The sequence below is a fragment of the Echinops telfairi genome, unplaced genomic scaffold, assembly GCF_000313985.2.
Source record: "Echinops telfairi isolate 266 unplaced genomic scaffold, ASM31398v2 ScPeMD7_7400;HRSCAF=8409, whole genome shotgun sequence".
NCBI classification, from domain to species: Eukaryota; Metazoa; Chordata; class Mammalia; order Afrosoricida; family Tenrecidae; genus Echinops; species Echinops telfairi.
Window position 1 is genome coordinate 3,060,831 of NW_022111300.1, and position 16,294 is coordinate 3,077,124.

Here is a 16,294-nt window from a genome sequence, read left to right on the forward strand (position 1 = left end):
GTCACTAAAATTATTTTTTTGCATTTAGATGATCAGTATTATGTTTGATAAGGAAAAAACGATTTCGAGGGCAAGCTACATGTCAGTACTGATAACGGCACATTTTCTCTGCTTTCTGAGCAAGGAACCTGCAGTTTCCTTTGGTATTGGGTCTCGCACATTATATACCAGGCCTCTGTCCCCTCAACACTGATCTAGACTCTCTTGATTCGTTAGCTAGCTTTCAATCAGGAAGATGAGAAAAAGAGAAAGGCGGTGGGGAGGCTGAGAAGAGAGAAAGGTAGGAACACGTTAATTTGCTAACTTTCTTTTTAAACATCCTAGGAGCACCTGTTTCACCGTCCAAGTGGGTGCAGACCCACTGGAGTGGAGAACGCGCCACACTGACCTTTTCTCACCTCAACAAAGAAGATGAAGGCCTCTATACGATCCGCGTGCGGATGGGAGAATATTACGAACAGTACAGCGCGTATGTCTTTGTTCGAGGTAAGCTCCAGCGAACGGCAAGAACATTTGCAATGCCGAGACCACAAGAGCAATCCAGGAGAAGTCCAGCACCTCTGGGTCAGGACGAGCACTAATGTTCGCCATACATTGCAGTGAAAATGCCACTTTAGCGCTCATCGCTGAGTAAACCTGTACAGTCAACCCCTCTGCGTGAACTGGCTCAATGAGGACTGCGTACATGGTCCTCTTTGTTCTGAGCTATCTGCCCTGAATCAAAGAACATCTTCTGTAGGGAGAGTGCGCTCTTCTGAAAAAATATTGCTATTTTACAACCCCTTCATGGACTTTTTGAGGACCCCTAACATAGTGTCATTTCTTTATAATATTTCTCAGGCCCACCCTCAGAATTGGAACTCTTTGCCAGGTTTAGGACAAACATGATTATTAATACCGATAGAAATTCGTGCAGACAAAAATATAAGTGCAGAAATTTGAAATTTGTATTCGGGCCAGTTTTCATATCCACAAAACAAAGAAATGAAAATAGTTTCTAAAACCCATCAGATGTCACTGGGAGAGGACTGAAAAGATACAAGGTAAAGATAACAGCCCAAAGATACACATTGTAGCAATCCCATTGTGAATTTGACATTTAGAAAAAAAGATCTCACTTCTAAGTTTATCTGAATGGTGTTTTTAAGGTTCTTTTATAAAATTGTTTTAAAGCATATAATTTATATATAATATAAAATCAATGCATTTAAGAACGCAATTTTGTGCTTCTTAGCATATTTAGGGAGTTGTACAATCAACCACGAGTCACAATCAATTTTAGAACATTTCCACCATCTCAAAGAGACTTCGGTATAGTATCATTACTAACTCATCCACCACTCCAACCTCGCTGTTGTAGGTGCCAGTCTTCATGGCTCTAGTGCCCCACAGAGCAGAGCAGACCTGCCCCATAGCATTTCCTAAGCAGTAGTTTTGACAGGAGCCTATCACCAGGTCTTTCCTCCTGTGGGCTCAAACTGCCAACCATTGGGTTAGCCACTTCACCATTGCACCATTAGGGCTTCTTAGCCCAGCTCTAGAAAACTACTAATATATTTTTGAATCTATTTTCTGTTCCTATTGATCCTCCCCTCCTTTTTTTTTTTTTTTACTTCTGCCTTCATTCATTGAGAATATTATTGGGATTCATTTATGACACATCTAAGTAGTTTCTTCTTTTTATTACTGAATCATGTCCCAATGATTCAGTCTTTTCAGTAATCCTTGAGTTACAAGGATTCAGTACCTCAATTTGTCTGTCCATTCAGCAGTGGGACAGTTTTCAGTCTGGCTGTTATGAGCAACACTGCTCTGAACAGTTTCATTCATATTTGTGAGCACAAGATTTCATTTTCCTGAGTAGACACCTCATGAATGTGATTGCTAGATCATGTGTACATTTACATTTGCTTTTTAAGAGACTGCCAGACTGTTTAACCACCCCCCATGTAACTTACAGTTAAAAAAAAGTTTTAAAAAAGAAGAAACTGTCAAACTGTCAAAATATCAAAAATGATATTTTATGTGCTTTTAAAAACTTTGTATCTGTTGAGCTGCAGGAGGTCATTTTAATGTAATTTTTCTAGACATCTATTTTTACTGCTTAGAAAACAGCTTCTGAACCAGTATGATCTGTGTATAAAGTACTGTATGCCCTCAGAAACAGATTCTAGAACTGCATATGTTTGACCAGCATTTCATTACATAGATAGCATAAGTTCATTATAAAAGAAACAACAGTGTCATATAAACAAGCTAAAAATAAAGAAAACCCATCAATAGGTCTGCCACACACAGCTATCCAATATTATATTGTGTTATATTTTTCTAAACTATTTTATGTCCTTCCTTCCCTTCTCTTCTTTCTCTCTCTCTCTCTTTCACACACACACACACACACACACACACACACACACACACACATGATAAGTCATAAAGGATGGGAAAGAAACATCATTAAAGAAGAATTAAAAGTTGTAAATAACCCACATCCAACCAAACCTACTGCCATTGAGTTAATTCTGACTCAGGACAAGCCTGTAGGACCAAGTCGAAGGGCCCCACGGGGCTGCCAAGGTTGTAGATCTTTACAGAAGAGGGCGGCCTCACCTTTCTCCCAGAGCAGCTGGTGGGTTGGAACCACTGCCCTTTTTAGGTCAGCAGCCTAGGCCTTAACCGCCACACCGCCAGGGCTGCCTTAAGTGGCAAATCAATATATGAATAAGTTGTCACTTGTAATTAACTTCAGGAAAAAATGGAAATGAGATCATGTCCTTATCTATTGTACTAAAATAATAAAATATTTTAAGAATACACTAAATGGAAGGAGCGGGAAAACAGGCACTGTGTGCATTGCTGGTAAATATGATTGATTCTAACATTAACCAGGCATTATGTCAGTATGTACTGAAAGTGTACATGTCCAAGACTGCTAGTTCTAGGAATTGGCCTGGATCAGACCAAGATAAAGAGACATTGTGTTGGGGAAAACTGAAAGAAATCTAAATATCTACTATTTGCAAGTTGTTAAATATGCTATTATAAATGCTGCATATAAATAACAGAATACCATGCAGTGGAGGAAACTGATGGTATACCTGGGTAACTAAAACAGTATTGGTACAAAACCATAGAAACTGCTATTAAACAAAAATATCAAAATATAGTGTTTCCGCACATATCCTCCGTCTCGGTCTCTCCACCTCTGAAGGCAGTGTTGTTATCTCTAACCCTGTCCCAAAGAGTTCTGTGCCCTTCCATGTGCACCATACCAAACTAGCTGTTCTGGCAGCCTCGAGGGACTCGAACCAGGATCCTTCCCAATGTTCTCTGAGCTTGGGGAACAAAACGAAGTCCGAAGGAGCAAGATCAGGCCTGTAGGGAGGATGGAGCGAGCTTTCCCTGGGTAATTCTCTGGGAATAGCCCTTGCTGCCTCACAAAATGAGAAGGTCCATTGCCATGGTAGAAAAAAGCCCTCGGCCCAAATTTCCTAGAGCTTTTCTCACCGATGCAGTTTCCTATTTTCCTGAAACTTCTTTCTAATAAGCTCCCATGAGCGTCCCGTGTCTCTCAACAACAAAATCTGTCAAGATTGTCCCTTTGGAATAGTCTACAAAAGACCGTCACAAGAACCTTCTGAGGTGCCTTGAAGTGGACTGGCCCAGCACATCCTGTTGGAAACCACTGCTTCCGGTGAAATTTGCTCTCTGGATCGTATCAGTAAATTCAAGACTTGTCCCTTGACAAGTTCACCACACACAGTGGCGTTCATTATCTTTGAACTGGCTTAAAAGGCTGATGGAAAGATCATCCCTTTGAGTAGCTGGTCTTTGTGGCATGCTTTTATGGAGGACCCCTATTATGAAGTACCTTAAAGAGACTAAACTTGTCTGCAGCCGTCCACTGATTGTAGACACATGCTTATCTGGAATAAACCAGTGCATGTAGGAACTAGGATCCTCGAAGCAGTACTTTTTGACTTACCCTTTTGCCAGAATAATCTCATTTTTAATTTTTAAGATCAGCTTTCAGCACATATATGTATATATACATATATATATTTAAAATCTAGAACGATACCGGCTAATATGTTAGCAGTAGTGATCTCTGAGTAATATAATTAAAAGGGGTTTAACTGATCATATTTTAAATGAGATGGAATATGGTACAAGCATGTATAGCACTTATAATAAATATAAATAATAGGATTAGGTATATTTTGAAAGAAGTTGTTAATGCTCATTCTGTGTAAAAACTAACAGGCTAAACTGTGACCCAGTTAAACAAACCTATGAAACGTGTGGCTATTTGGGGATCAGGATAAGGCAGGACAGAGGCCCCCAGGAGGATTAATGCTGACTGAACGGGGACTGGTGGCCAGACACTGCGTAGTAGTTGCTGGAAGCCAAATGCTTTGACCCCAAAGGCCATATAACTGCGTCCCTCACTTCCCTCTCCTTAGTCACGCTGCCTGACAGTGTGCTCTTTCATGTCAGGTGTCCCATGCTCCCAACCACCTGGTGACTTCCAAGAGGGAAAGTAATCCTCGTTCTTTAACTTCTGTGTTTAGCCCCTGGCAGAGGACTACTTACTGCACTGCAGACATGGAACTCCTGGAATCAAAGAATGAAGGCCTGCGTGACCCGAGAGGTTTTCAGGTCCTTCCCCCTGAAGGGCATATTCTAAGGAATTTCCTAGAAAGACTGACCACTGGCTCCCTAAATGCCTGCTATCTGCCAAGCTTATCCAGCCTTCCATACATCATCAAGACGATGGGGCTAACTCACCTGCTCTAGCTGTTCGGGGTCCCTGGGTGGTAGTTTAACAGAAGGACATGACTGAGTGGTCACCTCTGGAAGCTAAGCAGTCTGTCTCTGCCTCCCCCCAGGGCGCCCTCAGAGAAAGGTTTCTCCCCACCCAAAGGCTTCCGTGCCCTATTTTGAATCCTGCAGGAACCGTGTGTCCAGTTTGAGGTACGATGATGGAGTTACAGTCGCCTATAGAACTTATGCAGGAAATAAGTTCTCCTCGGGACAATTTCCAGCGGATTCTGGAGGCCAAAATGGGAATGTTGCAAACCGGTGGGACTTGAGCTGTTTCACAGCCACACACAATTATTAAACTCAGAAGGATATATGTATTTCTGCCGTGCTGTCATTAAAGTGACAGAAGTACTCACTCAAAACGCTCTGCCGTCCGTCATGCCCACTCATAGGGACCTTATAGCACAGGGATGATTGTCCCTGTGAGTTTCTGAGACTGTAACACTCTGTGGGACTAGACAGCCCCGAGTTTCTCGTGCAGAGTGACAGGTGGTTTCGAACCGGTGACCTTGCAGGTGGCACATAACCGCTACTCCACCAGGGCTCCTCGCACAAGTGCATGTCATAGAAAATCAGTGTGCTTGTTCAGTCAGCAGCAGTGTTTTCCCTTACTTGGGTGGCTTCTACTTGTCTCGGCCTCTTCCCCTGCTCGCTCTGTTTATAAAAGCTTGGTCAACTGTCAGGACGAACGGGCCAGTGTGGACCTCCCCCCACCCCCACGCCCACCCGGGACTCTGCCGCTCATCTTGATAGTTCTTACTTTAGGTTATAAACAAAATGTTTTCATTTACCTTCCTCCTCTCCTGAGAACATCCCTGAGTCACTAATTGTGCTGTCCCGAAGACACGCAGTCTACAGATCCCATTTCCTAAACGGTCCCTGCCCTCCGTGTCTGTTGTCCACCCCTGGACTTTCACTAGCCTCAGATCAACGAAACTCCAATGTGAGTATTACATCAGAGTCCTTTCATCGGTATCTTCAGTTTGCGAACAAATATTTGAGCGAGAAGAATGTTTTTCTGTCTCTCTTCCACATTGTCCCCAGTGTTAGGGACGGCGGAATGCACAGTGACTACTCTTTGGGAGATGGAGCCAGAGGTCCGTCTGGGGGTGCTGGTTTCCTTCTGAGTTTCCAGGTAGTAGCCAACATTGCACATACATGGCCTAAGGGCAGACTCTCTGGCACAACTTCCCTGGACTCTCCCTGGTAGCAAGTGCCAACATCTCTGTATTGGTTTTTTTCTCTCCAAAGATTCTGACCAGGCACCAGGCAAAGGTCAGGGGTCATTTCCATACCCCCTCTATTTTCAAACCTACTGTGCTTCCTGCAGAAGACGGAAAGTGCACATTGTGATGTTGGTAAGCAAACCATCAGAGTGAAGCTTGCTCTCCTACAACCAGCGGTGTAGCCAATATGGTGGTGTTGCCGGAAATGTGTGCCCCGAAGGCCCAGCAGGCTGAGCCTGGCGAGCAAATCCGAGAGGGTTAATGGGAAACTTCTCTGTCTTCCTAGATGCCGATGCCGAGATTAAAGGCGCACCAGCTTCCCCCTTGGATGTGGTATGCTTAGATGCCAACAAAGATTACATCATCATCTCTTGGAAGCAGCCAGCCGTTGACGGAGGGAGTCCTATTCTGGGATATTTTATAGATAAGTTAGTGCTTACCTTCACTTCAGTTTAAGTAAAGTCATTGGATCAGAGAGATGCATGCTTGATTTCTCCCATCAGTTTTAAGTGAACATTTCTCTCCTACACTCTCTTTCTCTGTGAGTATCTACATATCTATATCATAGGTATGTATCACATGGATGCACCACATATAAGGAACTTCAGAACATTTTTGTAAATCTTCCTCTATTTCTGAAGCCCCTTGGTATAGCCTACCTATCTATCCTCCATAGATAGTCTTTTAATTTGACTATCACATCAAGTAAGTAATTTGACAAGAATGCTATGAACTTATAATCTAATAGAGGCCCCTTTGGAAGTCAAATAGCTAGTATTCAATACTTTTCATATCCATATGCCTAGTAAATCAGTGACTAAGGAATATCGACTTCAGAAAGTTTAACGAAATCCTATTTACAGGATTTAGAAAGTTGGCTTTTTATATTGAGTTACCGTAATATGTAATTTTTACCCATTAACTAGTCAATTTGGATAATAAGACAACAAATTTAGATTGATGGCCTAAATCCATTGTTCTCTGACTTCGTTTCTACTCAAACAATTGTTCCAATTCTCTTTCATTTGTGAGTTGTAAAATCTGACAGTGGAAATCACTAGAAACAAATAATGTGAGTATATACAACTATAGTCAAAATATTTGAACCAAAGAATATTAAGTTTAATATTTATTTGAAAATCAAACAAACAAACACTACCACGGAATCCAGTTCAACTCATAGTGACCCTATGGAGGTTTTCAGAGGCTATAAATTTTACTGGAGCAACTGAGCTCAGCTTTCTCCTGCAAGCAACTGATAATTTTGAACCTCCGATCTTGTGGTTAGCTAACCTTTACCCAAGGGCACCACTAGGGCTCCTATATATAGCAATGAATAAATAAATATATGACCATTACTGAAGCCTGTGGGCTCAATACCATGCAAAGAAATACTTAGTGTTTATTTACTATGTCAATCTATAAACTGTTATTATAAATCTAAATATTTACTATGTGTTTAGAGAATGACATCATATTTAAACAAACACTAAATGCTTCCACATTCTTTGATCAGTTAGTAATGATGAACTGTGAAGGTTTAGATCAAATTTTTTTCATTCTTAAAGTTCCTGTTTTATTGAACTTTGGCACATTTCCAAGGCACTTGCCAACTTTTCAGGGACAGACCCAGGAGAATCAGTACATTTTGTTCCCCACTTGCCTTCATCATAATAAAAATAACATCGTGGCTAGTATTTATTAAGCATTTATTATGTACATGGTTCTGCTCTAAACACTTCACATATATTTAATCTGAATAAAAAATCTTTGGGGAAGGTACTGTCATTTCAAGAAGGAAATGAAGCCAGACGTTGAGTTTGGGTTATGCAGTCTGGCTTCTCGAGCCTGGGCTCTCCTCACCAGCCTAAGCGATGCTGTCCCTCAACTTTAATCTGAATTCTCCGAGAAATCACCTCCCTGTTTCTGTTCTCCAACCTAGAACGACTGCTCACACCTGACAATCAGCTTTGGGCTTCTATTGAAGATCTTCATGAACAAAGTTCACCCTCCTCAGATGCTTAGTAGGGAGTAGTACTGACCATGCATTAGAAATGTACCATATTTTTCATATATAGCACACCAATTATATGGTTTTGTCAGCTGTACAAAACCCTCCACCTATGTTATTTTTGCAAACACACTAGGCAGTTTTTTGCTGACTTCAATTAACACTGAGAAAACAGAATTAAACTATGAAATAAGTAGACCTAATATCACATAATGGCTTTACTTAAGATGATCTGATAAGGTTTTCAAATTCCACTGTTGAACTAATGTGCTCTAATCATCAACTTGAATTCATAGAACAAATGCAGGTGCAATTGGATTGTTTTCTAATTATCAGTAACAACCACATTCTATCCATGACTCCTTGACAATGACTTAAAACTTTATTGTACAATTTTGATCAAAGGTGATCTTTTCAGACTGTATCCACCTAAGCAGGAGAATAAAGAAAATGAGCAGAATGGTGTGATTTACCTGTAACACAGGAGGACAGGCAAATGAGACCAAAATTCTCTTCTGGAAATATCATGAGACACGCACTGTGCCAGAGCTTTTCCATTTCATTCCATCATTCTTATTCCTCAGATGCTGGGGTGTATTATTTAAGTGAGTGTTTTATTTGCCAAAAATAAAACATCAGGCAATATCGCATTCTGGCAGCCCATGCTCCAGCAACATAAAAGATGGCCATGGGTTCTGGGTAACAGAATCATGGAGGCCTTGTTAGAACCTGAATAATCCTTCCTGCTCTAAGCCTTTGGTCCTAAAACTTCCCATAACCCTTAACTCAGTGTGCCCTACAGACTTCTTTCGAAATGTTTTTCAACTTCACTCTTTCCCTTAGATGTGAGTGGGCACAAGACCCGGCTTCTGTGGTCTACACAGGCTCTTGCAAATAGCCAAAGCATTTGAAAAGAGTCACGTAGGCTGTAAGTAGTGGAACTGTCATTCAAATATCCTCCTGTCTGTAGGTTTGTGCTCTCTCTGCTCCAATACACTATCAAAGTGTCTAGAAGCCCTGGTGCCCTTTGCCCTTTGTCCTGTCTTCCTGAAGCACTCTCTCCTGTTCATTGCCACAATCCCAGTAGCAGTATCAGGACAGAGAGAGGGCAGTGCCAGTGGGAGTGCTGGACACAAGAGTAGTTTGAAAAATCACCTTCATACTTTCACACCCCGACCATAGCAGCTCCAGAGTTTTGACAAAGGAACGGTTTAGAAAACAGGGAGTGAAGCTGTATCTGATCGTACTCAACCTACGGGTGAGAACAATGGGAGGGTGATGTTGGAGCAGGATATGGAAGAATCTCTACACTGACCAGATTAGCATGGTCATTGGCCACTCCTTCCTCATAAGAATCACCTGAGAATAGTACATTTGGAACATGGAGTCATATTGAGAAGGTAATATAGTTAGAATTTAAATATTCTTAAATGGTTGGGGCAGGGGTCCGCGGATAATAGGAACTGTGTGGTCTTGATGCCGTATAATGCAATCATGTATTGAGCCCCTAAGAGTGTGCACAGTCCAGTAGCATCATATAGGTGTTATCTTCAGCTCTCTGGGAGTGACCCACTCTACCCCAGGTAGCAGAGGCAGTAAAAGCATCCAGTGAGAAATCAGAAGTCCTAAGCACCTGTTCTTCTGCAAGTCTCAAAATCTCTCTACCGCTCACTCTCACCCCATACAGATCAACCCGAGTACAAGTCCTGGCTTGGAGTGGGCTGCTGTCGAGTGAGATGCAGCGCACGACTTCCAAACCACAGCATCCTCTACAGCGCTGACTTTCTCACCATTAGTTCCATTTTTAACAGAAAATGCCCAAAAAAGGCACACACACACACACAAAAAGAATCATTAATGTTGCGATTGAAGACATTGGCAGTGGAGATGCTTGAAGGCGCCCTTCTCAAAATCTCTCAAATGTAAACATGGCAGATGCCAGCTTGCTGCGTCTGCCCCCCAAACCCAGGGCCTCCCCCAGCCTGGGAATGGCTTTTGTTTCCCATTCTTCTTCATCAGAATCAGAGTAAATTTTTAAAGTTTATTAGGAATTGGTGAAGGTTTACAGGGCAGCCCAACAGTTTACATTCAACAGTTGAGACGTATTTTGTCCCCGCTCGTCCGTTGCAATCCTCTCGACGGGTCCTCAAATCATCCCACTTCCTCCCTGAGCTTCCTGTTTCCAGGCTCCTCCTTTCCAACCCCTTCTGAGGGAGGCCCCTGGTCAGTGCTGCTCTTTCCATCTGAAGTGTTTGGTCAGTCTAAGGTACGCGTACGTTTCTAATGTATTGCTTCCCCTAGAACCTAACGATGGTTTGGCTGAAAGTGGAGCCAGGAGAATGAGTTCAGTTCCCTTGCAGACTTGAAGAATTGAATAAGGAACAGAGTCTAGGGGGTTTCAACCAGTCGCTAGCTGACCAGTAAGCCTGGTCTTTTTTCTCTTCTTTTTTATGATTTTGAGTTTCGTTCCAGACTTTCTCTTACTCTGCCCAGGGCCTTCTAGTATGATCCTTTTCAGCGGCGGTGGTAGTGGTAGCTGGGCCCCATCTAGTGCTGACCTGGTTTTAATGAGCTCAAAGAGCACAGGTGTGTTCAGGAAGCCTGGAGCCTCCGTGCCCCTTGGGCAAGGAGACAGGCTGCCGTGGAACCAACCTGGGTCTGCAATGAAATAATTAGCACATCACTCTGATGTTTTACACAGACACCTGAGCAACTGGCTAGATCTGCAGCTCTGCAGCTACCTACTCACATTTAGCCAGATCTCTTTTTATTTATTTCAGTCCTTTTCTTTTATCATTATCTCTTATTGCAATAAGTCTAGATGACAAAACATTCACCATTTCTGCAATCTTCACATGGACTCTTCAGTGGTGGTAGTTATATTGACCCTATTGTCCAAATATTACCATTAATTCTTCCTAAACGTTTCCATCACGCTTAACTCAGTGTGGCTCCAGATCTCTTTTTAAATGTTTTTCAACTTCCCTCGCTCCCTTAGATGTGAAGTGGGCACAGACACCTGGTCTCAGTGCAACGACACACCCGTGAAGTTTGCCCGGTTCCCTGTCACGGGGCTGATCGAAGGCCGCTCCTATATATTCCGCGTCCGAGCTGTGAATACGAACGGAATCGGTCTACCTTCCCGAGTATCGGAGCCTGTGGCTGCCCTGGATCCAGCTGAAAAGGCTAAACTCAAAAGTAAGCATGTGCATTTCTATCTTTCCTTAACGTTTTTCTTTCTTTTCTGAACCTGCAAGAATCAGCCTCGTGGCAAGAGTCTCTCTCACTCTTCCTTCCACTAGAGGGAGTAGAGAGTAAGGAATCCTCTGTTGATCGGCTTATCCTCGAGGGGAAAAATAAAACAACAAATAAGGGGCTGTCATGTTGACTCGCTCATTCTCTAAAGGACTAACGTTTCTCTCCTCTGTCTTCTCATTCAAAGCACATTGCCTTGTTGAACTGAACTTCAGGTATTGTGTCCGAAATGAAATCTGAAAACCAAGCACCTAGACGGCTTTTTGGTTCCTTAATGTATTACTTTAATGACATGACACCATGTGCCTATGGTACCAGCACCCCTTGTGTATTGCACCTCACAGTACACTTCTTATGATTCAAAGATTTGTGACAAGCCTGCATTGAGCAAGTCTATTGGTACCATATTTCCAACAGCATGTGGTCACTTTGTGTCTCAGGGTCACATTTTAGTGATTTCACAACCTTTTAATTTTTTTTAATAGACTAGACCACAACACGGTGTAAACATAACTTTCCTATGCCCTGGGAAACTAACAAGTTTGTATGACTGGATTTACTGCCTATTTACTCTATTGTCGTGGTCTGAAACTGAACCCACAATATCTCTAAAGTATGCCTATAGTTTTCTTTCTCCTTCACAGTGAATTTCTTAACCTCCATACTGGCCATTAGGGCATTAATATCTCAGCACAATGAGTTTCTCTATATAAAAAGAAACAGTTTCACATTTTATCTGGTCAATACTTGATTCTCCATGGTACATTTAATATTTTTTGCCAACACCGTACATCAAATGCATCAATTCTTCTTCCATCTCCCTTATTCATTGTCCAGCTTAAGCTAATAGAAAATACCATGACTTGGGTCTTCAAAGTGACCTGTTGCTTTTTAACACTTTAAAGAGGTCGTGGCAGCAGATTTACCCAATGCAATATGTCATTTGATTTCTTAGACCACAGCATTGATTATGGATGCAAGTAAAATGACCCCCTGACAACTTCTGTATTTCCACCATTTATTGTGATGTCGTCTGTGGGTCCAGTTGTGAGGATTTTGTTTTCGTTGATGTTGACGGCTGCAGTCTTTGATCTGCATCAGTAAGCGTGTTCAGCCCTTTGTACTTTCAGAAAGCCACGCTGTGTCATCTTCATTTAACACAGTGCTTCTCAACCTGCCTCATGCCGCACCCTTTAATGCAGTTCATGTGGTGGTGACCCTCCAACCATACAATTATTTTCGTTGCTACTTCATCACTGTCATTTTGCTACTGTTATGAATCAGGCAACCCTGTGAGAGGGTCATTCGCGCCCCAAGGGGTCGCGACCCACAGGTTGAGAACCTGCTGATTTAACAGGTTGCTGATTAGTCTGTTGCCACCTTCTTCCTGTGGCCCACCTTCATGAATTACTTGTGCAGCACACAGACTGAATTAATATGGTGACTGCATACAACTCGGATGCACAGCTGTTCTGATTTTAAACCCTGTTGTCTACTTGAATGATTGCCTGTGGTCTATGTTCAGGTTCCACATGCACAAAATGAAGAATTCTGGAATTCTTATTCTTTGTAATATTGTCTATAATGTGTTGTGATCCACACAGTTGAATGCCTTTGCATAGTCAATAAAAAACAAGTAAACATCTTTCAGGAGGTCTGTCTTTTAGCTCAAATCCAGCAATTGTATCCCTATTCGTGTCCTTTTCTAAATCCAACTTGAATTTCTGGCAGCTCTCTGTTGATATACTTCTGCAACCATTTTAAATTATCTTCATAAAAATTTTGCTAATGTGTGAAATTTATGAAATGGATCTCTTCCGGTTAGTCAAGTAACTGTCTTCCAAATTTCTTCGCATACATGACTCAACACTTTAATGCATTGCATCTATGTGTCGAAACATCTCAATTATTATTCAGTCAATTCTCGGACTCTTGTTTTTCTTGACAGTGCCTTGGACTTCTTTCTTCGTTACCATCCGTTGTTGATCACATACTATCTCCTAAAATGGTTGAAGGTTGCCCAATTCATTCTGGTAAATTCATTCCATCTGTTCCCTGTGCCATTCAATATTTTGCTCATAAAATCTTTCATTGTTGTAACTCGAGGCTTGAATTTTTTTTCTTTCAGTTCTTTCAGCTTGAGAAATGCCAAGTGTGTTCTTCTCTTTTGATTTTCTAATGTCAAGTCTCTGCATATTTCTTTATAAGACTTTACTTTGTATTCTTGAGCCACCATTGGCAATCTTCTGTTCAACTGTTTGTTCTTTGATTCACGTGGGCTAGTCCACATTCAGAGGACCTTTTAGAGTCTCTGCTGACAACTTTTTTTGACACTTTTTTGACTTTTTAATGACCTTTTGATTTCTTTCTCTTTTTTTTCCCTTTTGTTTTCCTTATATGTAATGTTCTTGATGTCATCCATACGTTATCTGGTCTTCAGTCCTTAGTGTTCAATTATGTCCAATAGATGTTTGAGACTGTCTCTAAATTCTGATGGGGTATACTTAAGGTTATACTTTGACTCTTGAGGGCTGCTTTTAATTTTCTTTAGCTTTAACTTGAACTTGTATCTGAGCAACTAATTGATGGTCTTATCAACAAATGACCCATGGCCTTGTTCTAACAATAGCAAGTAATTATCAATTCATCTTTTAAAAAAATCATTTTATTGGGGGCTCATACAACTCTTATCACAATCCATCCATCCATCCATTGTGTCAAGCACATCTGTACATTTGTTGCTCTCATCATTCTCAAAACATTTGCTCTCCACGTAAGCCCCTGACATCAGCTCCTCACCCCCCGCCCCCCGCTTCCCTCCCTTCCTACTTTCCCCCCATAACTTTCCCTTGATAATTTATAAATTATTGTTTTGTCATATCTTACACTGTCTGACGTCTCCCTTCACCCACTTTTCTGTTGTCTGGCCCCTAGGGAGGAGGTTATATGTAGATCCTTATAATCGTTTTCCCCTTTCCACCCCATCCTTCCTCCACCCTCCCTGTATCACCACTCTCAGCACTAGTCTTGAAGGGATCATCCGCCCTGGATTCCCTGTGTTTCCAGTTCCTATCTGTACCAGTGTACATCCTCTAGTCTAGCCAGATTTGTAAGGTAGAATTGAGATTATGATATTGGGCTGGGGTGGGGGTGGGGGTGGGCAAGCATTTAAGAACTAGAGGAAAGTTGTATGTTTCATCATTGCTACACTGCACCCTGACTGGCTCCTTTCCTCCCAGATCAATTCATCTTGATTGTATGCTTGCTCAATTTCAGACTGCAAAAGTTTGTAAAAATGTTCAATTTCTTCATCTTTAGCATTAGTGTTTGGTGCTTAAATTTGAATGATAGTCTTATTAACTGATCTTCTTTGGAGACATATAGCTATTACCCTTTCACTGACAACATTGTGCTTCAGGATAGATCTTGAAATGTTATTCTGGACAATGGAAGCAACATCATTCCTCTTGAATTTGTCATTCCCAAAATAGTAGACCATATGATTGTCCAACTCAAAATCACTAATGCAAGTCCACTTCAGCTCACCAATGCCGAAGAGAGCTAGCTTTATTTTTTCATTTCATTTTTCATGACTTCTGATTTTTCTAGATTCATTCTTTGTACATTCCACTTTCTTATTATTAATGATTGTTTACAGCTGTTTCTTCTCATTTTGAATTGTGCCCACTAACGAGTGAAGTTCCTGAAAACTCTAGTCCCCTCTGATCATTTAGATCAGCTCTACGTTGAGGAAACAGCCCCCCACCCCCAGTAATAGTTTTAGTATCTTCCAAGGACTCATCTTCCATCACTCAATCAAATAATGTTCCAGTGCTACCCATGAGGTTTTCACTGGCCAGTTTTTCGAAAGCATGTGGCCAGGTCCTCCCTCCTACTCAGTCCTAGTCTGGAAGCTTTGCTGAAATCTATCCACTCAGGGTGATCCTGCTGGTATTTGAAATACGGGCTGCATACCTGCCATCATCAGAATAACATGTAAGCCACCACAGTGCCAACTGATAGACAAGTGGTAGATTCCCAATACTAATGGCCATAAAGGGTCAGCAGAAGAATTGTTGGAAGTCAACACTTCAACACACACCAGATGTTTCAGTGGTAGCACTATGGATATTTGGACAATTCTCTTGTGAAGATGCTGTCTTGTGCATTGGGGGATGCTTTCTAGCATCCTGGCCTCTACCCACTCTGCCAGTAGCAACCCCTTAGTTGTGACAACTAAACTGTATCCAAGCATTGCCTAGTGTCCCTGGGGACAAAATCACCCTAGTTGAAGGATATTGTTTATTCCATATTCACAGTGTCCTTCTCTACTTTAATGATATGTAAAGGCCTCACAAGAATCTCAGTAAAAACAACGGCTTTCTTTTTCCCAGAAATTTGTCTAATCAGCATGTTGGGTTGCTATCCAATCATTTCACTAGTCAGCTGACTAGTCAACTTACAAATTCTGTCTCATAAGTTCACGTACTCCTCATTCATAAATGCCAGTGAAAATAACACTTGTATGAACTGAAAATAAGTTGTCCTATGAGTCAACCAGGACACAGCATAGCACCGATGAAACATCCAATATTCCTCTGGTTCCTTGAGGTTTCCTCATGCCCCACTATCATGACCCCAGTGCTGCCTTTCACTGCAGGCTGGACAGAACATGTGCACAGGTACAGATAAGACATAAGAGCTCACAACACATGGAGTCCTGGAACAGGAATGGGAGTAGCTCTACCAGGAGGGTAGGGGGAAGGTGGGGAGAGGAGGTTAGGAAGGGGGAATTTATCACAATGATTGACACATGAACACACACACACATACACACACACACACACACACACACACACGTGTGCGTGCGCGCGGGCCTTAGGGGGACAAACAACAGAAACCATGTGGAAATGGAGACAGTGGTTGGTGTAAGATATGAAAATAATAATACTTTATAATTTATCAAGGGGTCACCAGG

At 41.8% G+C, this 16,294-nt stretch overlaps 1 protein-coding gene across 2 annotated transcripts in view; it reads left to right on the forward strand.

Moving 5' to 3' along the window:
- The window catches only part of MYOM1 (myomesin 1), a 178,278-nt gene that overhangs the window by 77,007 nt on the left and 84,977 nt on the right, over positions 1–16,294 (forward strand). For both annotated transcript variants that reach the window (XM_045296152.1, XM_030887323.2), the window contains exons 10-12: positions 325–486; positions 6,337–6,478; positions 11,060–11,259. In XM_045296152.1, coding sequence (XP_045152087.1) covers positions 325–486; positions 6,337–6,478; positions 11,060–11,259 — 504 coding nt within the window. The remainder of the gene's footprint in view (positions 1–324; positions 487–6,336; positions 6,479–11,059; positions 11,260–16,294) is intronic.